The following is a 24,847-nucleotide window of genomic DNA, read 5'->3' as shown; positions in this document are numbered from 1 at the left end:
TAGTGGGAGTCAGATAGCATCTTGCCTAAACAGCACAGTTAACAATGGGTGGGTTAAACAGCTAAAAGATATAATCAGTAATTGCAAAAAAAACTTTAGTACCTAGATACTTAATCATCAATGGCTGTTTGCTGGTTTCAATGATGCTAAAGCAGCTAGGCTGAGAACCGCACTTGGAGCAGTAAAGCCTTGAAGCTGTATAAAAAATAGCTGACACCAGGACAATTCAGGTCCAAGGTTAAGTGCGCTTGAGAAGTAGATTATCTTACAGGAAATATCTTCCATCCCTCACTTTGCAAGCCTGAGATTCCCTCAAGTCTCTCTGCTCCCGCTCTGCCCCATTACAGCCTAGGTCTCAGAGCAGATGGAGGTGTCCTTGGAAAACACAAATCTGATCAGGAGCGGCCCTTGCTGAAAGACTGCAATGGCTTCCCTTGTTTAAAGAAAAATGAGACAGGTCCTAACCTGGCCTGTCAGAAAGACACTCTGGGATCTTTTGGTCCTCTTTAGCTCTTTTAAGTTTCCATTCTCCATCTAGCCTCAATGTCTTTGCACAGGCTGTGTGCTCTCCCTTCAAAGTTCTCCGCCTCAACTCCATCCACAAACACATTGTAAATGGTCTACTCAGCCATCAGATGGCAGCCTAAGGTCGCTTCCCTCAAGGAAGACTATGCTCACCCCCAGGCTCCAACAGCTTTTCCTTTGAAATCCCAAAGCTTTCATGAAAGCCCATTCAGTTGTGTGATAATTTAATTATCTTTCTTTCTCACCTGATTGAAAGATCCTGAGGTATTTTTGCTTACCGTGTAACCTACTACCTGGTATAGTGTCCAGCCCACAGTAGTCGTCCAATAAATATTTGTGGAACTAATTAATTAAAGACAAGGACTTTAAGAGTTTTTAAAAATCCTAACTAGTTGAAGTAACACATATGTTCTTTTTAACAAATATCTGGAATAAATTGTGTAATAAAACTCCTGTACTTGAGTATCCCTATTGTTAAAAGAAAGGAAGAACAGGACCAAAATGGTCCCCATGACAGCAAGCTGATGAATAAATGGCAAGAAATAGGATATATTGGAAGCCATGTGGTTTAAAACTAATTTGGCCTGACTTTGTTTTTCCAAAAGGGCCTAATGTGGCCTGTTGAGCATGCATTGTACATCTGCTTTAAACATTTACAGTGTTCCAAAGACAAGAATGCTGCCCTTAAAGATAAGGATGTAGTTTTCCCCCATATCGGCATTTCCTTAAGGATAAGCATCTCTTCCTAGAAACTAAGGATTAATTACCAACCTTCTGTGCTCACCTTGTGACTACTGACCTGCTGGCCACTGGCCTACTGTGTTCACTGAGCTGCTGTGCCAGCAAAGCAATCTTGTGACTATTGTAAAAGGGACATTCCTATTGTTACCAAACATAGTCACAGGTTCGTTTACCCATCCCACAGGAGGGCCAAAAAGAAAAAAAAAAACTGAAACATCAGCCTTGCAGCAAGAAAAGAGGTTTACTATCAAAAGGCAGCCAGACAAGGATGTGGGAGTTAAAAGTCAGATCCACTTCACTGAAGGGAAGAAGGTAGGGGGTTTTACCTGGGGCTGTAGGTAGGGGAGGGAGAGCATGTGCCGGCATTTTAGGTAGAGGAGCGGGGGCATGTGGCCTTGCTGGTTGGCGTCTTCCCACCAGCCTGCATTTGGCCTTGAAGACTGAATTTCTTTTTCCTTGACTGGAACTTTTCTGGTTCGTTTTCGTCTTCAGTCTGCGTTTGGCCTTGTGAGACTGAATCTTAACATCTGGACCTTGGCTTCCTGGAAAAGACAGCTCCCTCCTATACTAAAGAGGGACAGAAAGACCTGGTTAGTTTTGAACAACAGTTGCTTATGTTGAATATGCACAGCTGCAGTTAGCAAAGCTTATCCTAAAGTTTCTGCTCTAGGGGAGATTTCTAACTCCTTAGTTCTCAGTTTCACTAGCATATGTGATGTATGCTCTTTGTTCCAATATGCTATGTAGCCACCCTGTACACCCCACTTTGGAGCCCTTCCTTCCTTCGTGAAGGTACTCTCCCAGGATATAGCGTCCTTAGGGTTACCTCATGATAAACTCCCCCCAATTTTGATTCGTAGATTATCGATTTCTTTGCATCAACAAAACCAAGACAATTACAATTTCAGTCTCTCAGGAAGGTGATCTTTAAACAATCTGAAATTTCCCGAGCTGCAGTAGTGAAGTAATCTACATGATAAAACCCCTGCCCTTTCTTTCCCCAAAAAATAAGACAACGTGCCTGAAATAATCCTTTCTTTTCTTTTGTTAATAACCCCCTTGCCCCAGGCCCCTCTTTATAAAAACCTTCCGTTTTGGACGGCCCCTTCGAGCACACTGCTGCTTCCTAGATGGGCTGCTGCCTGAGTCGTGAATCGCCTGATAAAACCAATTAGATCTTCAAATTTACTCAGTTGAATTTTGGGTTTTTACAGTATTTACAATGGCAAATGTGGCAGCAGGAATTGATCAAATGACTTCCATTAATAATTTGACACATAGATGACGCTGCCAGTTTCCAAAATTTGAGTCTAATTCATTTAAGTCTGAGTTCATATACCAAAATCCTAATGGCGAAAATCAGCATAATTTACCTTCTAAATCCAAAATCGGATCATGACTTTCTACTTAACACTCTCAAACAGCCACCTGTGAGCTTCAGGTTAAAGTCTAAATTTCTAGTGTGGAATCTGGAGGGAAGGATAAATTCTCCTCTACTCTGTTAGGGTCTCTGGCTGGAACCAAAAATTAAACTGACATGAAAACAGATTAAGCAGACAAAAAAGCAAGATATATTAAATTTTTACATATACATGGTATATTAAATATATATATTTATATATAAATATAATATGTATATTTACGTATATATAATATATTAAAATTTTACATGTACAGTTAAAATTTTACATACACATTAAGAAGAGAATGAAGACGTGAACAAGTGACAAGAGGAAAAAGGTTTTATACCTTTTAGACAAAGAAATGATAAATTTGTGAAGAAATGATAAGACAAAAGCGTTTGGGCTAAGGACAGTAAATTGTAGGGAAGTGACTAGGAGATATACGGGGGGAGGGAGGCGGGAACTCGTGGAAGATAAGGGTTATTTTAGTAAGTTTGTTTGTACAGATCCATCGGACTTGATTCCCAGTCCCTGGGGATAAGGATGTTCTTCTCTTTCCAGCACAGGGAGCACACCTTTTCAAAGGAAATCGTGTGGCCAGTTTTTAAGTAGAAAAGGGTAGGTCAGAGAGCCCTTCTTGCATGGGCTGTTTTTCAAGCACCTTCAGCTCAAAACAATCAATATTCCAAAGTGGCATATTTTGGGATGGAATGTCCTGAAGTCCTTCATATCTAAGGCCTTTCCTCATTCTCCCCCTGCCTATCTCATAAAGACCATCTCTTGCCACTCCTCTTCCACACACTGCTTTCCTCACTTTGCCCTTCTCAGACTGGCCACTTCCTCTCCCAAGCCCTCGACCTGGCTCACTCTTCCTGCTTGTCAATATTCAGTGCCGGAATCAGCTCCTGTAGGAGGAGTTCTCTCACTCCCAGCTGGGTGAAGTGCCTGTCCTTCATTGTTCTACATAATTTATCACAATGCATTTTAATTGCTTAATTTTTGTCTACTCTAGTTTATGGCCTCTCTAAGAGAAGGGACTATGATATTTATGTCTGTCTCCCCAGGCCTTAGCTTAGTCCTGGTAATTTATAACAGGTATACACTAATATTGGTTGAGTCACTCTTTTTGTTGACAAACTTTTAGTTTTGTTTGTTAGGGTGTGTTTATTGAAAAATATGTGCTTAATATGTTTTAATCCTGAAAGTGTTCCTATAAATGTCTTTAAACCCATTTACACAAGTGACTCATTCAATACTCTGTGGCGGTGGTGGATGGCGTTCCTTCTAAGCAAGTTGGGGAGGGAGGGAGGTGGGATGACATTTAGGTTTTGTGGCTCTATTAAGGCTGCTATATGGAGTCAAAGACCCAGAGTAGGTGAAGGGGGAATAAACAAGTGGGACAGCTTCTTAAAGCAAACTTTTACTCACTGTTACTCAGGATGGCAACCTCACTGTGGGCTCACATCCATTTCTATGCTTGTCCTGCATTTGTGTTTCATACAAAGGCCTTCAGGGAGTTATTTTGACTCCATCTCTATGGAACGTCTTTCCTGGGCACAATTATGTCAGTCATCTCGAAGGTAATGGTCTTGCCTTGGGTTCATGCAACAGTTCCTGGTCACACTCCCTGTGTCTAATGCAGACCCTATTCTAACTTCCACTGTAACATCCTGCTATAAAAGGAACTTGGAAAAATGCATGTCGTGGTTCCACCATTCAGGAGTTGGCTACAATATGGTAGCTGCCTCGAGCATCGTGAATTCCCCTTTCCCCTGCCAGAGTCAATGTCACACCAGAGGGATTATCCTTGGGCAAGAAGAGGAACGCCACTTCCACTATCCACAACCAGCGTTCTCCAAACCATCCCCCTTCTCTTTTCAGGGATTAACACTGACCCATCAGGCCCTCTCACAACTTGCTGATGTAAGTCACGGACAAGTCAGGTGACGGCACACGGCAATCTGCCATAACGAAGATCATTCCACTTCTTCTAAATGCACAACTGTGTATGTGTCTGTCCAGATTTATGAATATGTTCATATATATATTATTTTACACAAATGCATAAATATACATGACAAAGATATGGAAGAATACACACCAAATTATTAACCCATCTAATGGTTATATTTTAGGTGAATTCTCATTTTTTCCTCCTTTATTGAGATATAATTGACAAAAAGTATATATATTTAAGATGTACAATGTGATGTTTTGGTATATGAATACATTGTGAAATGATTATCACAATCAAGCTAATTAACACATTCATCACCTTTCATAGTTGCAATTTGTGTATCTGTGTGGTGAGAACACCTCAGATCAAATCTCTTAGCAAATTTCAAATTTATAATACAAATACAAATTTACAATACAGCATACTAATACAGTATATAGCTACAATGCTATCCATTAGATCTCCAGAAGTTACTCATCCTGCATAACTGACACATTGTGTCCTTTGTGTGTGATTGTCCATGGATGTCACAAGGTGTCTCAGAGAATGAGAAACTCAGTGAGGAATAGTTGAACAAATTCCAGGACCAGAGCACTGTTCTCATTCCATCTATTACTAAAGATCAGGCTAGTGAAATGAAGGCTACATGATCGAAATTCATATGTCCAACCACAGGCTCTGTGCAGGAGGTGACTTGCTCAATCAAACGTGGCACTGCTCTCTCTGTTGCTTTGACAATAGAAGATGTAAGTCCTGCAGCATTCCTGGTGAACTTACTCCAGAAACAGAATTCATTGAGCTATTTCCTAACGTTTCAGCTTATTACTAATGTTTCCACCCACCACTCCCATCGACTACATCATGGATAGTCAGAGATGCTGAAAACTCTGTTCCTCTTCCAAAGTTATTTCTGCTTTGGAAACAACATGTGAGCCACCTGCTCTCGGATTTGCTTGGTCTTGACACCATAAATGATGGGATTCAGCATAGGTGGAGCCACAATGCAAACATTAGCCAGCAAGATGTGGATATGAGGTGGAATGTGGCATCCAAACCGCTGAGTAAGGGTTGTGAAGATCCCAGGCCCATAAAAGAGGATGATGACACAGACATGGGAGCCACACGTGTTGACAGCTTTGTGGCGAGCATCTTGGGAAGGCATGCGGAAGACAGCATGGAGAATCAGCACATAGGAAACAAAAATTAACAGGACATCTAAGACCACTGTTGACACTATGACAAAAAGTCCATACCAGATGTTCACCTGAATGTCATTACAAGCATATTTGGCCAAGCTAATGTGTTCACAAAAGGTATGTGGAATGACATTATTTTGGCAGAAAGTTAATCTTTTCGAAAGAAATATTATGGGGAAAATTGTACAGTAACTTCTCAGAAAGATTGCAACACCAATTTTCCCAATCAGTGCGTGTGTAAGAATAGTGCTGTATCTCAGGGGGTAGCATATGGCGATGTAGCGGTCAAACGCCATCACCAACAAGATTCCCGACTCAGACATGAAAATGCAGTGTGTGACAAAGAACTGAGTAATGCAGCGATCCAGGGAGATCTCCCCAGCATGGAACCAGAAGATGGCCAAGGCCTGAGGTACTGTGCACGCAGAGAGGATAACATCTGCTCCAGCCAGCATGCAGAGGAAGAGGTACATGGGTTCGTGGAGGCTGCTCTTTGTAAGTATAATGAAGATGAGCAGGCTGTTCCCAAGCAGGGCGACGACATAGGAAATGAAGAAGGGGATGGAAATCCACATGTGCTGGTCCTCAAGTCCAGGGATGCCCAGCAGGTGGAAGACTGTGTGGCTAACACCAGTGTGGTTTAAGGTAGTCATGCCTGGGGAGACCACCAGAGCCATCACCTCTTATTCATGGAGACACAGGAAAACACACATTTTTTGTAATATTCTTTGTGAAGAAACCAGGATATTTTGGCAAATTCCACTCTCTCCATCTTCTTTGAACATGTAAATAATAAGACGTACAAAGATGAATAGGATATGTTTTCTGCCCCAAGGAGTGACACTCTGATTAAAAGATATACATTTCCAACTAATCAAAGTAAAAGATATTGTTGTATGTTCTTCTCCTACAAACAGTTGGTCCTGAATATAGAGAGGAAACCGTGTGTGTGTCTGGGAAGGCAGCAACAGATGGTACTTGACTTGAGTTGAGTAGTTTATCATATGATGAAGAATGAAAATGGGGAATCACCATGAGAAATGTTTGCATTCTCGAAATTTCCTCAGCCCAGGGTGGCTGAGGCATAGGAAATACAGGAGAAGGTAGGGGAGGGGTTGCACAGACAGATTTTTCCTGATTGTGAAGGGCCTGGATCACAACCTCACACTTAGACTCCATCCTTTTCACAGGGGGCGGCCATCAGATGTCTTGAAGCCAGTAGTTTAGAATAATTACTCTTCTCTAGAAAGATCGCCTGTGGAGGTTTGTTGGAACAGTAGTTGAATGAAGAGACAGGATTCTAAATGGCCAGTGGTGTTCCGGGGATAGAAGGGATCTGAACATCATCCAGTCCAGTCACAGAGGAACTAATCTAATATTTATCACACATCGGCTTCATGCCGGACACTGTAGTGAGCACTTTGCATGTGGCCCTTGATATGTTTTTGCATTTATATGTTGACTATCCACTCCAGGAACTGAATATGTTTCACATTTCACACTAAAGGAAATTGAGACTCAATGAATGTGAATCATTTGCCAAATATCACAAACCAATAACTGACAGAAACGATATTTAAAATTTCTGAATTTATCACTTACAGTTTGCACACTTGTGAAGAAGGTCAAGAGACCTTAAGAGGTAACATTGACAAAGTGTGTGTGCCTGAAGTGGGGCACTCCTTGTGCTGACACCTTACAGAGCTAAGTTTAGAAATGACTGAAATTGGAAAAAGAAATGCATTATTGCCAGGAGCATGGGGAGGGCTGCCTGACATTTGGAGGACATTTTGCATGTAGAAATTTAACATTTATTTCTTAGTTGTACTTTGGTTCATTAATTAACTCAGTCATGCAGCAAGTGTATTTTGAGCAATAACTATTTTACAGGCACTATATCACAAACTGGGGATATAGAAAAAAAATGGGAACTTTTAGGACCCTATAGACTTGTGGATTAAAGAGAAGGAAATTTGTAAGCAGATAGGTTTGAAGAATTGGAGACAAATATTAATTCCCTCTAGTGAAGGGGTAGTTAAAAATATTTAGCTCATTGGCTAAGTTATATCTTATACTCATTAACATTATATTTTCCACTCCAGTTATCCTCTTGATGCCCCTAGTTTTCCTTCCTGGGAAGGAAAATCTACTTCTTTGACCACGCTCCAAGTGCTGGGAGATAGTGTTCTTTCATCAGAGGCGCCCATCAAAGGAGTCCAATCAGCTGGCCTTCGGTTTGGAATCGTCTCCTATTGAGCATATTGCTGCTCTGTGAGAAGGCTCTCTCCAGTGAGGGTGGCCTTCCTCTTGGAAAAAGTGGAAAAACAGAAGACAAAAGGGAGAGCACCAGAGGGGAATGAGGGTAGTTGTGTGCCCCCCCGACCTGATAGAAAATGAAAGTAGATAAAAGCAAGAAAGAAGAGGCCAGGGAAGACGCAAGTCAACAAAGGCAGGGCTGGAGAGGAAGGCATTACAGAAGGTCATGAAAACCATGTGTTTAGGCAAGGGAACAGCAGGGAAAATTTTTAAATCGGAGCCACAGAAAGAGGCCAGGAAGCTAGGGATACAGAATTTGCCTGTGGAATTGGTGTCCTGATAGAGTGACTTTGGTCTGACACCAGTTCATCCTAAATGCCCCACTCAGTGCCTCCTCTCCATGGTTCTCTCCTCACATCTGCCCAGGTCGCCCTGGTGGCTCCCCAAATCCTCTTCCCACCTCGTGCTTGGGGTGACCCAGCAAAGATGCCTGTCATTTCCAGGATCTTTCTCATATTTTGCCAGGACGGGTCTACAGTAAGTCCATCTGTTTTCTGTTTCTCACATCTAGTCTAATTATTACAGCAGCTGTTGTTTTTGGATGGTATCTCCTTATTTACTAATTTTCAGTAACTTCAGCAAATCCATATATTCTCAACCTCCTTTCCCAGACCTCACCCTCCTCTTCTGCTCTAACCAACCAGATTCGTGCCTCTGGTCTTTACCGCTCTTTGTCCACATGTACCAATAGCTTCCAAGAGTCCTGTCCCCTCTGGCCTATCTGGGACCTGACACCAGCCCAGTCCTCACCTTGATCCTGGAACCGCCCCACCTGCAGATGTCTAATTCACTCACCAGCCTTTCCTGAGTCTTCAGGAAGCAATGTGAGTTTGGAGATGAAATTCAGCTTGCAGCTGCAGGCCAGGCAGTTGGGCGGTTTATTCTCTTTCATGAGAGCCCTTGAGGGAAACACTTATATCCGAGCCCCAGGGACACAGCTGTCTCCACCAGCCTCGCCCTTTTCCCAGATGGCCTGAATCCCAGAACCCTAAGTCCTTTTCCCCACCTCCCTGGCCTTCTCCTGACTCCTGCTCCTCCCCACATGCTCTGATCTCCATCCCACACCGAGTGTTCACATTTATGATGTTTCACTACAAAAACCCTCTGCCAGCTAATCCGGCCTTGCCACAGGCCTGTTTGAATACCTACGCTGGCATTAAATCACTGAGTATTAAAGTTATTTTCAATCTGCAATATCAGTGCATGGAATTAATATGCAAAGATGATTTTTAAATTTTTGTTCTTTATGTAAAGGATGGTGTTGCAGTTATAGTCCTCCCTGGAGTGTCATAAGATTCATATTTTGGGGTCATAAGGAATGAGTTTTAACTCCTTCATAAAGGTACATAAATGACCATGCACAATTTGTAGAACACATGATTCTTGATATTTGTGGCACATTTTCACCTCATTTGCCAGCCTAGTGGAACATTCAGTTTAGTGCTTAGCCACCAAAAATCCGTATTTATGGTTGCTGGAAAAAAATTCTCCTGCTGTCTTTATATTCTCTTATAAGTAATTTTTTTTTTATTAATGTTACGATAGATTACAACCTTGTGAGATTTCAGTTGTACATTTTTGTTAGTCATGTTGTGGGTACACCACTTCCCCCCTATGTCCTCCCCCCACCCCCCCTTTTCCCTGGTAACCACCGATCAGATCTCCTTATCAATATACTAACTTCCACCTATGAGTGGAGTCATATAGAGTTCGTCTTTCTCTGACTGGCTTATTTCGCTTAACATAATACCCTCGAGGTCCATCCACGTTGTTGTGAATGGGCCAATTTTGTCTTTTTTTATGGCTGAGTAGTATTCCATTGTGTATATATACCACATCTTCTTTATCCAATCATCAGTTTCTGGGCATGTAGGCTGGTTCCACATCTTGGCTATTGTAAATAATGCTGCGATGAACATAGGGGTGCAACAGACTCTTGAGAGTTCTGATATCAGGTTCTTAGGAGAGATACCCAGTAATGGGATGGCTGGGTCATAGGGTATTTCTATTTTTAACTTTTTGAGAAATCTCAATACTGTTTTCCATAGTGGCTGCACCAGTTTGCATTCCCACCAACAGTGTATGAGGGTTCCTTTTTCTCCACATCCTCTCCAACATTTGTCACTCTTGGTTTTGGATGTTTTTGCCAATCTAACGGGTGTAAGGTGATATCTTAGTGTAGTTTTGATTTGCATTTCCCTGATGATTTGCGATGATGAACATCTTTTCATGTGTCTATTGGCCATATTCATATCTTCTTTTGAGAAACGTCTGTTCATGTCCTCTGCCCATTTTTTGATCGGGTTGTTTGTTTTTTTGTTGCTAATCAGTGTGAGTTCTTTGTATATTATGGAGATTAACCCTTTGTCAGATAAGTGGCTTGTAAATATTTTTTCCCAATTAGTGAGCTGTTTTTTTGTTTCAATCCTGTTTTCCCTTGCCTTGAAGAAGCTCTTTAGTCTGATGAAGTCCCATTTGTTTATTCTTTCTATTGTTTCCCTCAACTGAGGAGTTATAGTGTCCGAAAAGATACTTTTGAAACTGATGTCAAAGAGTGTACTGCCTATATTCTCTTCCAAAAGACTTATTGTCTCAGGCCTAATCTTTAGGTCTTTGATCCATTTTGAGTTTACCTCTTATAAGTAATTTTATTTAGATTTTTCTCATCCTGAATGTATATTGCGAACTTTTTTCAACTTGGCAATAACTTTATATTCTAACTGATTATAAAAGTAATCTTGGGGCCAGCCCTGTGGCCAAGTGGTTAAGTCCATGTGCTCCACTTCGGTGGCCCAGGGTTTCGCTGGTTCACATCCTGGGGATGGACATGGCACCGCTCATCAGGCCATGCTGAGACGGCATCCCACACAGCACAACCAGAAGACCACAACTACAATATACAACTATGTGCTGGGGGACTTTGGGGAGAAGAAGAAAAAAAAAAAAGAAGATTGGCAACAGATGTTAGCTCAGGTGCCAATCTTTAAAAAAGTAATCTTGTACATTATTTTTTAAAATCAGATAGTAAAGACAGTTAAAAAGAAGAAAGTAATCTCACCGTCAGAAAAAAAATTTGTGTTTTGATATAAAAACACACAGGTGTATCATCCTAGCTAGTCCTCCATACATTATGCTTTTCTGAAAATCCTACTAGTTTTTCATTAATTAATTAAATTATATGAAATTAATGCATTTTACTTATTCATACGTCTCTGTTATAGAATTAGCCTATCCATCACTTCAGACTCGAGGCTTAGGGAGCCCGATGAGCGACTGTCAGGACAGGAGCAGGTGCAGACCCCAGAAGGGATCAGATCTGTGGGGACCTATTGTGGTGACAGACTCAAGACAGAATCCTGGTTTTGTGCACTGCATTTCATTCACAATAGGTGGTATTTTTAAGTTTTATATTTTCTGGAAATTCTAAAATCTATTTTTAATATTTTCAAAAAGACCCATAAATGCCCAGAAATGCATTGCACCTTCTTGTAAAGATAATCCACCTCTCTCTTCTCCATGTCAGCAGGTGTAAACGAACAGCCATAATTGTATGTGACCAGTGGACTCTTGATGACTCCTTGGCTGAAGCTAATATGTGAAAACCTTGTGCACCAAACAGTGGAGAAAAGGCTCTAAGCATTTAACATGACTATATGGATGAGGCTTCTCCAGACCCAGAGGGGCACCAAATATACATGTGAAAGCTAACCAACCGGTGTAAAATGTCAGTGATATTTGATGAATTAGATATAGACATCCGCCGTACACATTGTGCCTAAAAGTAACAACAAACACTGTATTGTACATTTAAAAATCTTTTAAGAGGGTAGATCTCATGGTAAGTGTCTTACCACAATAAAATAAACTTTAAAAAGAAAATCACATAGAAGATGGCCTGGTGGCCTAGTGGTTAAGTTCGCACACTCCACTTTGGCGGCCAGGTTCACAGGTTCAGATCCTCTGCATGACCTGCAGACCATTCATCAAGCTGTGCTGCGGTGGCACCCCATATACAAAAATAGAGGAAGATTGGCACAGATGTTAGCTCAGGACCAATCTTCCTCACCAAAAAAAGGAAAAAATCACATAAAAGCTTTCCAAGCCAATGACAGCATGGCAGAAGGACCTGAAATAGAGTGGGGCTGGAGAAGCCTCATGGTCAGAACAAGGATGTTGCAGTGTCAGGTCAGAGACCAACAATGGGAGAACTAGAATGGACAAGGTCTATTTCACAGATATCAGCAAGCATCGATGCTGATGGTCAGAAGCCACCCTGAACGCCACCACCGTGCAGATGTCTGTGTCATGAATGACTTCCTCCCCACATGTGCCCTGGCCCCATACAAGGCCCTGGAGCTAGAATCAGCCGTGGAGAGAAAGGAGGAGGGGATGCACCCTGAACTGGCTGAGAAAATTCTGAATTGACAGGATTACGTTACTCAAAAATGACTAGTTTCAGTTTTTGACATTAGGTAGGAAAAGGCCTGGATATAAAAACTATATATAACATGAACTATGTTCAGCCTAGTGTCTAAGCAAGCAGTTTCTGAGGTCAACTGTCCAAGTTCACATCCAGCCTCCACATGACCAACCACAGAGCTACATTATGTAATCCCTCTATGCTTCAGTTTCCCAAGGCGGAATCTGGGATGACAGAACCTACAGTAGTCCCCCCTTATCTGCAGTTTCTCTTTCTGCAGTTTCAGTTACCTGCACTTAACTGATGTCCAGATATTAAATGGAAAATTCCAGAAATAAAGAATTTATAAGTTTTAAACTCCGTGCTGTTCTGAGTAGTGTGATGAAATCTGGAGCCATCCCCCTCCCTCCCGCCCAGGATGTGAATCATCCCTTTGTCCAGCTATCCACACTGCACATGCTACCTGCTGGTTAGCCCATTCGTTAGGAAAAGGAACAGTATGTATAGGATCCGGTACTATCTGCTGTGTCAGGCATCCACTGGGTGTCTTGGGACATATTCCCCACAGATAAGCAGGGGCTACTGTACTGCTGAAGATTGTTGTTAGGGTTAAAAGTTAATACCTACAAAGTAATACATACATACAGGTTAACCTATAAAAATCAGGTAATAAATGTTAGCTATGTATATTGGTTCTGGAAAATAAAAATACTTTTTTCACCCCAGGATTTTGATGTCTAAAAATACCATACCTGTTAAGATGAGACCATAGTCCATAATTTTAAAACCTGCAGTGCATTCTGCACCATAAAAATTTGTGGGCCAGAATTTTATCATGTTTCTAAGGTAAAAGTATGTGCAAAGTAGAAATAAACTCAGCAGAAAGGCCTCCTCCTTACCCTGTTCTCAATGCACTGATCTGGGCACAGGGAGAAAGACTCTGGTTGGCAAGAGCACACCAGGCTCCGTAGAAGGGATAGACAATGAGCTCTGCTAGGCCCCCAGGAGAGCTGCTTAGAAACTGGGAAGCCCAATCATCTTGTTTTGGGCTTGCAGGAAAACCCAACTGCCCATGGTAGACCTTTATGTGGAAGCTAAGGCAGACTTGGGAGTTATGGGGATACCTGCGGGCGACAACTTGTCCTTCAAGAACACGGGTTCAGTCACACCCATATCCCTGGGGCCAAAGAGCTGCAATGTCTTTCCAGGAGGGCAGGGGTTAGCCTGCTCTGTTCCCTGCTGCTCTTCCCCTCAGAGAACAGTGCCCACCACGTGGTGGGAGCTCGATAAACATTTGCTGAATGAATGCATGTATCCAGGTTGTGGATTTGAGGATCAATACATCAGAGGGAAGAAACAGGCCGTGATGGATATTAACTATCCTGGAGAAGAGTTTTTGGAATTTATCCTAAAGGTAAGAGCTGGAGATTTTTTTTCTGAGGAAGATTGGCCCTGAGCTAACATCTGTTGCCAATCTTCCTCTTTTATTTTTTCCTTCCCAATCCCGGTACATAGTTGTATATCCTACTTGTAAATCGTTCTAGTTCTTCTATGTGGGATGCCATGATAGCATGGCCTGACCAGTAGTGTGTAGGTCCACACCCAGGATCCCAACCAACAAACCCCACGCCACTGAAGCCAAGCACGCAAACTCAACCACTCCACCCCAGGGCTGGCCTCATAGGAATTGAAGATTTTGAAGCAGTACATAATATGATCACATCTTTATTTCAAAATACAGTTTTAACAGCCATGTGAAAAAAAGTACTGAAGGAGGGGAAATGGGAAGTGGAGAGAAAAAAATATAACAAAGGCATTGATCTATGAGGTTAGTTCATAAATTGCGTTTATCACTTCTTGCTTTAAAAAAAGGTTCTGAGGTACGATAGCGTTCCTTAAGGGTCATTATGTGATAGAATCTATAAAGTTAAAAGCAGCTGTGAAGAAATATTTTATTTATAGGCACAAGAGCCTAAATTAGGATTCAGAGTCTGAATACATCTGCTGGACATAGGAGTCAGTGCTCCCCCTAATCTCAAGCAATGTTGGTGTATATTTTTCAAGAGTTGATAAGCCCAGGGGAAGGGAGATTGTTGAAGTTTAAGTATGAGCACCTGGAGCATAAAATAGAGAAAGAGGATGGGAAAGGACTAAGGGGCATCTGATCCACAACCCAATTCCAAGGAAACAAAGAGAAGTGAAAGCAGAAGATGATTTTAACACTCAGCTTGGGAAGATTTGGCAGCATTAACCTTAACGATGTGGGGCTACAGACACAGCATTTGGAAGAAGGGACTCCCCTCCCCTGCACCATGCTGAACACCACCTGGCAGCCCAGTGAATGCAGTGTCATTTGGCACCTTGAGATCGCGTGGGGAGCAACCTGAGAAGGGCATTGGAGTACTCATGGAAGTCTCCTTTTTTGAAATTACGACCCCACAGATCAGGAGAGGGGACAGAGGAGGAAAGGAGCATGGTGGAGAGCCAATACAGATGTGTTAGCCAGCTGGCAAAGGTGACTAGGGGGTCTAGAAGTCCAATCTGCAAAACTGGCCCTTGAGAAACCATACAAATACTGTCTCAGTGCCATCCTTTGATTGAAAGAAAAGACGAAGAAATTTGTTCTCTGGCTGAGGTTCCCCAGTGGGTGTCAACTCTTGTAATTCTGAATGTCTGTGCATTGGCATGGCCCCAGAAGGACATCTGTGGCAGCATCAACAGAAAAAACACTAAAGTGGCAGGTGTGATCCCTCTGGAAAGGATAACCAAGAGGAAATTCATCTTGTGTCATATGGACACGCCTTGATTTATTCCCAAGTAATCCAATTAGGTAAACTAATGAACATCTTAAGTACAAGAACTATTGTAGAAAGAATTATTTATTAAGTTTAATTGATAAAGCTTAAAGTAATGTGGCTTAAGAGTTTGACGATCAGTCCCCAAACAGGAAAAACACACTTGTCATCAAAATTAAATCATTTCTTTTAATTTGGGGATGTTTCTCCTTATTTACACTTCCAAGTTCTTAGCAATAATATAAATTCATTTTCTTTCTGAGGGTTTGAAATCAGCATTAGAAAAGTAGATACAATCAATAAGTAAAGCCATCTATGAGTAAAAACGCAACATACCACTTTTTCGTTAGAAAACACCCTTATAATTAATATACCTCTCAAAATGAGCAAAAGGAAATTGTTTTAAAAAGCGACAGCCTATTCTTCTAATTTCAACACACCACTTTATTGTGTGATTAATGAAATCCAAGGAGCTCCCAAAAATTTAAGCCAATGAAGAGTCATCCATGCTTACTTTCCTAGAGATTTTTAATTGTTTCATTCTATTATATTTCCAGAGGCAACACCCTCAGATATTGCAAGCAGTACACTTTAAATTAAAGTGTGCAGGTGGCATTAAGTTTCCTAGTCCGCCGACCTTAAAATAGGGAGATCAACCTGAATCAATATCTGGGTGGGCCCAATGCAATTACAAAGGTCCTTAAATATGGAGAAGGGAGGCAGAAGAGGAGATCAGAACGATGTAATGGAGAAGGACTCAATCCGCCATGACTGACTTTGAAGATGGAAGGATGGGGCCATGAGCCAAGGAATGTGCGTGATTTCTAGAAGCTGGAAAAAAGCAAGGAAACTAATTCTCTGCTAGAGTCTTCAGAAAGAAGGCTGAAAAAAAAATCGATGGCCTTTACTCGCTTAATATCCTTCAACAAATCACTTGTCTAGTACTCCATTATTCGGTTCGGATTACTTATCCACAAAATGTAGTCATGAGGGAAACTTCTTTACAGGACTATGTGAGCACTGAATTAGTTCCTCCGTATAAAGTACCTAGAACAACGTCCCCCACATTTGGAGTCTTTTCATGACTATTAGAAGTCCTTGTCCTCATTTCCTTAAAATGTTCTTGTTCATAGCTCTTCCCAGGTGGCACACCTAAAAATTAAAAAAATAGCATTTAGTGGAAAAGGCTTTAAATACACTTTTCACGGAAAATACAGGCTAGTCAAAAACTCCACGCACAAGTTTTTATGGACCAAGGAGCCAAAAGCAGCACAGCTCTTCAGTAGAAGCAGACCGTGTGAAGAAAGCTCTTTCCTCTTTTCTCCTCCACCATGAGCAGCAGCTTATCCACACTGTCTTCCATGTCGTCCGCGTGCTGGAGGTGCTGGCAGAGCTCACAGATGAGCAGAGCTCCAAGGGTGGCATCCTCCAGGGTGTCTTGGATGTCCACGTTGATCACGTGCACAGGCTGGAAGGTCTCCTGCTCTCTGGCACACAGATCTTCCACCACTCGGTCATAGATGCTCTCCCCACAGGTAAAGATGACATCGAAGGCCTCGCGGCACTCTTGAAATCTTTCTGGCCGGGGCTTGATTCTCTGATTTCTTTCCAGGATGTGTAAGATTCCATTCCTGGTATAGTGCTGTCTGTCTCTCCTGAGAAGGTCATTGTACATCTCTTTATATGTGGTTGTGAAATTGTAAACCGCAGGAAGATCGCGTGCCGTTCCAGGGAGCCTCACGAGAGATCCAGTTCCAAAAGACCGGACGCTGAAGCCTTTTTTCCTGAGGATGCTGTGGGCTTCCATGCTCCTGTTCATGTTACTCTTGCACACCACAGCCACCATGAGCGGGGATGAGGGCATGATGGTAGCCACTTGGGACTTGAGTGAGACGTGTGGGCTTCAGTGGCTGGAGGGACTCTGAAGCCAGGGATATGACCACCTGGCTACAGCTCTTCCAACTAGCAAAGTGGGAAAGAACAGGAACCAGGTTTATATAGAGTCATCTCAAAGTGGGAGGAGACTTCAGGAACGTCTTGATTGATTGGATTGTGATCATGGACTCCAGCCGGAGAACCTAATCTAATCAAGAGAACTGTCCGTGATTGAATCACCTAAACCTCCAATTCTCCACCAAGGCATTGCCACCTTGTGGTAGCATTTCAAAATCTGGAGTTAGTTCCATAGGTTCACCTCTCTATGGGGATAGTTATTGATATTAGCCAACATAACTAGGCTACTTGTGAGCTTGTCACCGGCCTCTCCAATGACCTCAGGACATGCTTGTGAAAAATGTGTTTAAATTTCCCAAGCTTACACCTCATTCAATTAGACATATAATTACAAGTATTGTTGCATGTTTTTTAATATGCTATTGATGTTCTGGAAATGTAAAGGTGTAAATCACAGGAAGATGTACATTATATTGCCCATTAATTAATAAAATTACTCCCCAATGCAAGAAATCAACTGCTGGAAAACATCCCTGCTGATAATATTTGAGGAGTTACAAAACACAGCATTTTCTGCATTTGATTTTCTTGAATTCATGATTCTCAAGGGAATCCAGAAATAGAGGGAAGCCTCCTTCTGCTTTATTATTTCTTCAAATACAGTTGTGTTTTCCATTCTGAAAATACAGTATATTTTAAATTATTTTTCTTTTATTTTCATAATTATCAAGCAAATAATATAGACAAAAAATTATGAATGGGGCACCAAACAGTAAGAATAGATAATCATGTCACTTGATAATGGTGCAGTAGAGAACTCTATTTATAAAGCCACAGATTGTATTTGCCTATGCCTCTGTTAATTAAAGTGATTCTCACATTGCAAATATTCTAAATCAGTAAACACCCTAAAGCTACTCAAAGTGTGATCCCAAGACCAGCTGCCTCAACATCAACTGGGAACTTGTAAAAATGCACATTTGGACCCTGAACACTGAATCAGAAACTCTGGGAGTAGAGCACACTTGATTGATCTGTGTTTGAAAAAGCCCTCCAGATGATTTTGATGTACACCAGTTTCAGAGCAACTGCTTTCAAGCTGAGATTCTGAAACTTGATGGCACATCAGATGTTCCCGGGAAGCTGTCAAAAGCACTGCTTCAGGAATCAAGGAGGAGCAGAAGTTTCTTAAGACAAAAGTCGTAATGGCAAAAAGGCCTGGTATAAATGAAAAGGCAGTCAGATCTTAACTGTACTGTAAAATGTATTATTAGAGTCAGTGACTCGTGCCTAAGGGATTCTCAGAAATGGAGAGAAGGCAGGTCTCAGAGCCCAGACCATAATCATTACCCAAGAGGAGGACCATGTTACAAAAGAATTTGAGAAATACTTTCTTAAACCAACCCTTGAAGACTAGTACACACAGTGGTTCCTTCCATATAAGTTGGATAGAAACGAAGGGCTGAAACTGGGAGGATTAGTGCAAAATAGTAAATGTATTACACAGGTGAGTTTCAACTCAGAACAGTTATTAGCGGCGGTGTTACTGGTATTGCCTGTGTCCTCAGGGAGGATGTCAAGAAGTTTATGCTGTTTCTAAGTGACGGCATAGTCAAAATGAGACAAACCAGGAGACCCAAGGGAACAGCAGGGAGATGTTGGATGAGGTGTTGATGTGATGGGAGAGTGCCAACCCAGGGAGGCACAACTTATTTGGACACTAGCTGCTTTCCAGGGAACTGGAATTTCTCAGCTTCGTATTTCTAACTATGGGGAAACACAAACAAGACAAAACCTGGAGAAGTATATTCAAAAAACAAATGCCTGACCCTGAAAGGAAAGGTCTAGGCAAAGGAGAGTAAACACAAACACAGCAAAAAGTGCTAACTTTATACCTAAGACGAAAAGAAAGCAATCAGTTTAAGAATTAGATTAAGATTTTTTTTTTTAATTCAGCTGATCTGCCTGAAAATAGGAGAGGAGCAACAAAGAAATGGAAGAGTTGAGGCGAGTCTACCACTACAAAACATCGTGGGACAGACAAAATGTTTCCACTGCCATTGAGATGCACAAGTCATTTAGAATCTGAAAAACAATTGAATCTGAAGAAAAGAAAGATTTGGGGAGGTATTAGGTCTCCTAGGCACCTCTGGACACAGGCATCATTAGCAGCTCCAGTTCAGGAGGCTGGTCAGAGCGACTTTGTAGCGAAGTGGCTGTCAACTGTGGCTGCACATTTCGATCCCCTTCCTACCAAATGTTTCTAATCATCAGGGAAATGCAAACCAAACCACAGTGAGATATCACCTCACACCTGTTAGGATGGCTACTATCAAAACTTAAAATTTGGGGGAAAAATTTAAAATTTGGGGGAAAAAAGACAATACGTCTTGGTAAGGATTTGGAGAAAAGGGAGCCCTTGTGTGCTGTTGGTGGAAATATAAATTGGTGCAGCCACTATGGAGAAAAACATAAATGTTCCTCAAAAAATTAAAAATAGAACTACCATGTAATATAGCCCCCCACTCCTGGGTGTATATTCAAAGGAATTGATATGAGGATCTTGAAGAGATATCTGCACTCCCATGCTCATTGCAGCATTATTCACAATAGCCAAGACCTGGAAACAACTTACATGTCCATCAACAGATGAATGGATAAAGAAAATATGTATACCTACAGTGGAATATTATTCCACCTTAAAAAAGAAGGAAATCCTGCCATTTGTGACAACATGGATGAACCTGGAGGACATTATGCTAAATGAAGTGAGCCAGACAAAGAAGGGCAAATACTATATGATACTAATTAGATGAGGAATCCAAAATAGTCAAACTCATAGAAGCAGAGAGTAGAATGGTGGTCTTCAGGGGCTAGGAGAAGGAGAAAATGGGGAGGTATTAGTCAAAGAGTACAAAGATGAATAAGTCCTAGAGATCTACTGTATAGCATAGTGACTACAGTTAATATATTGTATACTTAAAAATTGCTAAGAGGCTAGATCTTACCTTAAGTGCTCTTATCACAAAAAAATAAATAAGAAGGAGGAAGAGGAGGGGAAGGAGAGGGAGAAGAATAAAAGGGAGAGAGGAAAGGAGAGAGAGAGAGAGACAAAGACAGTAAGACAAGAAGGAAGGGAAAAAACTTTTGGAGGTGGAGATGGATGTGTTCATGGCATAGATTTTGGTGATGGTCTCACAGATGTACACTTATCTCTAACTCACCAAGTTGTATACATTAAATATGCACAGCTCCTTTTTTTTTTTTTTTTTTTGGTGAGGAAGATTGGCCCTGAGCTAACATCTCTTGCCAATCTTCCTCTATTTTGTACATGAGATGCCACCACAGCTTGCTTGCTGAGGGGTGTATAGGTCTGTGCCAGGGATTCAAGCCCACAAACCCCGGGCCACAGAAGAGGAATGCACGACCTTAACCACTATGCCACCATGCTAGCCCCATGCACGGTTTTTTGTATGTCTATCATACCTCATCTTGCTATAGCTATAAATGTCACCTAAGTGTGTTGTATTGCAATGGCGTTTTGAATTAGTACAAGCTGGCTAGTCAACTAAAGACATCTCAAAGAACTTACCAACATAGACCAAAACCATCAAAAAGGCCAATTTTATCAAACCGTTTTATCGCTTAAAGCCTGGAATTCATATAAAAACAAAACACAGAAGCAGAGAGTAGAATGGTGGTTACCAGGGGCCGAGTATAGGGGAAAGGTAGAGTTGCTATTCAACAGATAGAAGGTTTCAGGAATGCAAGATGGTTAAGTTCTAGAGATATTCTGTAGACCATCATGCCACAGTTAACAATAACGTATTGTCCACATAAAAATTTGTTAAGAGGTGAAAAAGAAAAAAAAAGATGTTGATACCTGGGACCCATCTCAGATCAATTGAATCAGAATCTCTGGGCACGGCATGTCTCGTCATCCTGATTTCATTTGCTTATTCCTGTTGTCTGTTTGCCCACGCACCCTTTACTGTTAAAAATTTACTTAGTACTGGAATTTAGTCCATACACATTTGGTGTAATGCCTGTTATACTTCATTCCTTGCATTTTATTTATTTTACATTGTTTTTTCTGCCTTTGATTTTCATTTTAGAAAATTTTATCAAGTTGCTGTATATTCCATTTTGTTCTTGTGACTTAGAAAGTTCTACTTTGATCTTCAGTTCTGTCAAAGTGTTACCTGCACTTTCCCGCCTTCCTAATCAGAGCACATTTGCCTACTATCATTTGAAAAGTTTTGGAAATGTCTTCACTCTCTTTTTCAGTGCCCCTATTCCTAACTTCCAGGTTTCGCTGAGATATTTTGTTAATTTTAGTTCAACAGTCTTAATCTAATTTATCTTGGAGATGGGCCCTTTCATTTCTGAATCTTATTCATAACTTAGAATGGACCGTGCCTGAGGTCTCACCTTCTTTTTCCATTAGACTTCATAATAAATTATTTAAATATTTAGTCCGAGCTTCAGTGCTTGCCTCTGTTTCCTTTCTTTTCTTCACATTCCTCCTGAATTCTTGTTTTGGTTCACATAAGTGATAACGTTTGGAAAGTCTGCTCTCGCGTATTTTGCTCAGTGAGCACGTGAGAGATAGACTCTCTGAATTGCTGTGTATCTTTCTGTCACCCTACCAGATGAGCCACATCTTGGCTGGGGTGTAGGCTGGGTGTCAGTAGTCTTTAATTGCCATTCCACTGTCTTAGTTTCAGCCTTAGAGATGAAAAATATAATTCCAGCTTGCTTCTTTGCTACATAAAATGTTGTTTTTAGCTGGATGTTTGTAAGATTCTTCTCTTTCTCCTTAGAGTTCAAAATTTTTACCAGCATACACCTTAGTGTTTCTCTTTTCTCATCAGTCTAGTCCAGTGTTTCTCAATCTTTTATTCATTATCATCTACCTAAGGAGCCTTTTTAAACTTTTTCCTAATTGCCCCCATGAAATTTTAATAAGCACAGATAAAGTGCCTATCTGTTTATGTACTGTATCTGTGGCTTATACATTAAAGAGTAAGACTTTTTGCCACCTCCCTCTGCTATCTTGGGTAGGGGTGGAGCCATCAGATGCAGTGACAGCGCCCATAGCATCTCCACCTGGTGAGGAAACCAGGGAGTGTGGCTTTGCGTCTAACCGGGCCGAGCCCGGGCAAGGTGGCACCGCCCACAAGGACGTATCCCCACGAGGGACTTCCGGTTCTCCCCTTGTCCCCTCCCAGGCAGAGGAGGGGCGAGGCTGGAGGCAGCTGACCGCGTGTCACGTTGCCTCCCAGGTGGCTGCTGACGCCGTGGACGTTCAGGGCCTGAGGGAGGCCCTGGGCTCGCCGAGGCCCCACCCTGGCCCGCCAGCTCCTCCTTAGCAGACCCAAAGGGGAAAGATAGTTGACGGGAGGCAGGTGAGGCTGGTGGGGCCGAGAGAGGCAGCACCCTGTGGTCACGGGGACTGAGTGGCAAGGGAGAGGAGGAGAAATAGAAGGTTAAAAGGAGAACCAAGAAAAACAAGTGTTCTCAAGACCCAGGGAAGAGAGCGTCCTCAAGAGCAGAGAAAGTCACCTGGGCTAGATGCCCATGAGAAGCCTTGTGGAGTAAAAAGATCCCAAAGAGGGTACTGGGTTTGGCTGTTATCAGTTTGTAGGCACATAGTGTCCCACTTATGCTGAAGCCTAGAAAGTTCAAGATTTGGCCCTGGAAATATAGTTTATAGAGGAGAGGCATGCTTAATGTTCTCCCATTACCTGCTCTCAAATAATGAATTAGTCCCCTAGAGCTTCCAAAGGTAAATAATTGTTTTCAGGCTCCAAGTAAACTCTTGGCTTTTATATATTAGATGGGTTTCAATCCACTGCAGCTATTATTCTTTGGGTGTTCAGATTGTCCCATTTCAGGTCTCTGCCTCCAGGCTCACCCTTTCTAGTGTAGCCTGGATTGCAAGGGGTGAGCCTGGAGGAAGAGACTAGTTGGAAGTCTGGTGTCGTCATCCAGGTGACAGAGGATGACACCTAAACCAGTCAGTACCTTGGAGCTTTAGGACATTCCTGGATGAGCAGAAACTACATCCACTCTCTACATTTGAACATAATGGAGTCGCTTATATCCTACCAACCTTCCTGTCGATAGTAAATATAAAAGCTGGTAAAATACATAAAGCAACTGGAGGTATTAGAGAAAACTCAAGTCAGACAGAACTTGAAGGAGAAAATTGCTGGGGAGAATGTGAGTGCACCTAGGCAAGTCTCACATTTGCCTGTGCCTTTTCCCTCAGAGTGTCTGCTAAGTCCTGGAGTATGGAACAGAGACTAAGCTTAAAAAGGTAGCCAAGGGACCAGACCGCCAGCTGCTGCTGGGCACATGGTCTCCGGCCCTGCGCGGGTCGGTGCAGAGGGTGCCCGGACTTCCCGTGGACGTGCCTGGGGATTGGGTGGAGCTCCAGCACCCGGTTCTGTGGCCCAGGGGGAAGCTCCAGGGTCCCGCACCCCACCCCCCACAGGGAAAGACTCTGCTCGCCATTAGCAGGGAGGCCCTTCCCAGAAACCGAAACAAAGGGAAGCTCCCGGAGAGCGGATTACCCTGCACGGCACCAGACCGCCAGCTGCGGCTGGGCCCACGATCTCCAGCCCTGCATGGGTCAGTGCGGGGGGTGCCCGGACTTCCCGTGGATGTGCTTGGGGACTGGGTGGCGCTCCAACACCCAGCTCTGCGGCCCCGGGGGACACTCCAGGGTCCTGCACCCCCCCAGCAGGGAGGGCCTCTGCTCGCCATTGGCAGGGAGGCCCCGCCCAGCATTCGGAACACCAGGAAGCTCCCTAGAGCAGAATTCCCCACAAGGCAGCAGCTTACCAGCTACCACCAGGTCCACGGACTCTGGCCATGTCCCAGACGAGGCAAGGGGCTCCCAGAGATCCCGTGAGAGTGGTGCGGGGCAGAGTGGAGCTCCAGTGAAACAGCTATGTAGCCCAGGGGGGAAATCCAGGTTCCTACAGCAGCCTCAGCAAAAGCCTCTGCACAGCACTAGTGGAGAGGTCCCAACTGGCAACTGCAAGGCAGGAAGGCCCTGGGGCAAAAGTAGCACAGCTAGGTGAGCTAACGACAGACTGCAGAAGATACCCATAGCTCTGCTGGGACCTATAGTGGACAAGTGTGATCTTGTGGGCTCTGTCAGGGACAAAGCTGCGATTATAGGTGATCCTGCTCCCGGCTGCTGGGAAAGCCCATAACACTGCTGCAGACCACAAGGAGGGAGCACGTCTAAGTGGGCTGCAACAGTAGGCACCAGCAGCCTGAGGCCCCCTTGCGATTGCCCCCACAACCGACAAGGGACCCCACAGGACCACTGTGACTACGAGGAGGGGTCCAGGTCCAGTCAGTAACAGCTGACAGGGTTCCTGGTTGGTGCAGTCTAAACAGCTGCCCCACCCCGACACCAGTTGCAACAAGTGGAAGCAGCGACTAAACTCTATCTCTATGCGGAGGCACAAATCCACGCCATCAAGCAGTATGAAAAAAATATATTAAATCTCCAGAACAGAAGG

At 42.8% G+C, this 24,847-nt stretch overlaps 2 protein-coding genes across 2 annotated transcripts; both read right to left on the bottom strand.

Moving 5' to 3' along the window:
• Window positions 1-5,476: 5,476 nt before the first annotated feature.
• OR52B4D (olfactory receptor family 52 subfamily B member 4D) lies at window positions 5,477-6,475 on the bottom strand. Its single transcript, XM_001917615.2, has one exon. It carries the CDS (start codon window positions 6,473-6,475, stop codon window positions 5,531-5,533), a length of 945 nt encoding a protein of 314 aa, XP_001917650.1. The 3' UTR covers window positions 5,477-5,530.
• Window positions 6,476-16,632: 10,157 nt separating this feature from the next.
• LOC100053176 (RNA polymerase II subunit A C-terminal domain phosphatase SSU72 like protein 3-like) lies at window positions 16,633-17,217 on the bottom strand. Its single transcript, XM_070275040.1, has one exon. It carries the CDS (start codon window positions 17,215-17,217, stop codon window positions 16,633-16,635), a length of 585 nt encoding a protein of 194 aa, XP_070131141.1.
• Between the last annotated feature and the right edge of the window lie 7,630 nt (window positions 17,218-24,847).

This window comes from Equus caballus, chromosome 7, assembly GCF_041296265.1.
Source record: "Equus caballus isolate H_3958 breed thoroughbred chromosome 7, TB-T2T, whole genome shotgun sequence".
NCBI classification, from domain to species: Eukaryota; Metazoa; Chordata; class Mammalia; order Perissodactyla; family Equidae; genus Equus; species Equus caballus.
The sequence above is the reverse complement of the archived record's forward strand: the minus strand, read 5'-3'. Positions and strand labels throughout refer to the sequence as shown.

Coding starts and splice junctions, on each gene's coding strand:
- OR52B4D (XM_001917615.2), bottom strand. CDS start 6,475: ATGACTACCTTAAACCACACTGGTGTTAGCCACACAGTCTTCCACCTG.
- LOC100053176 (XM_070275040.1), bottom strand. CDS start 17,217: ATGCCCTCATCCCCGCTCATGGTGGCTGTGGTGTGCAAGAGTAACATG.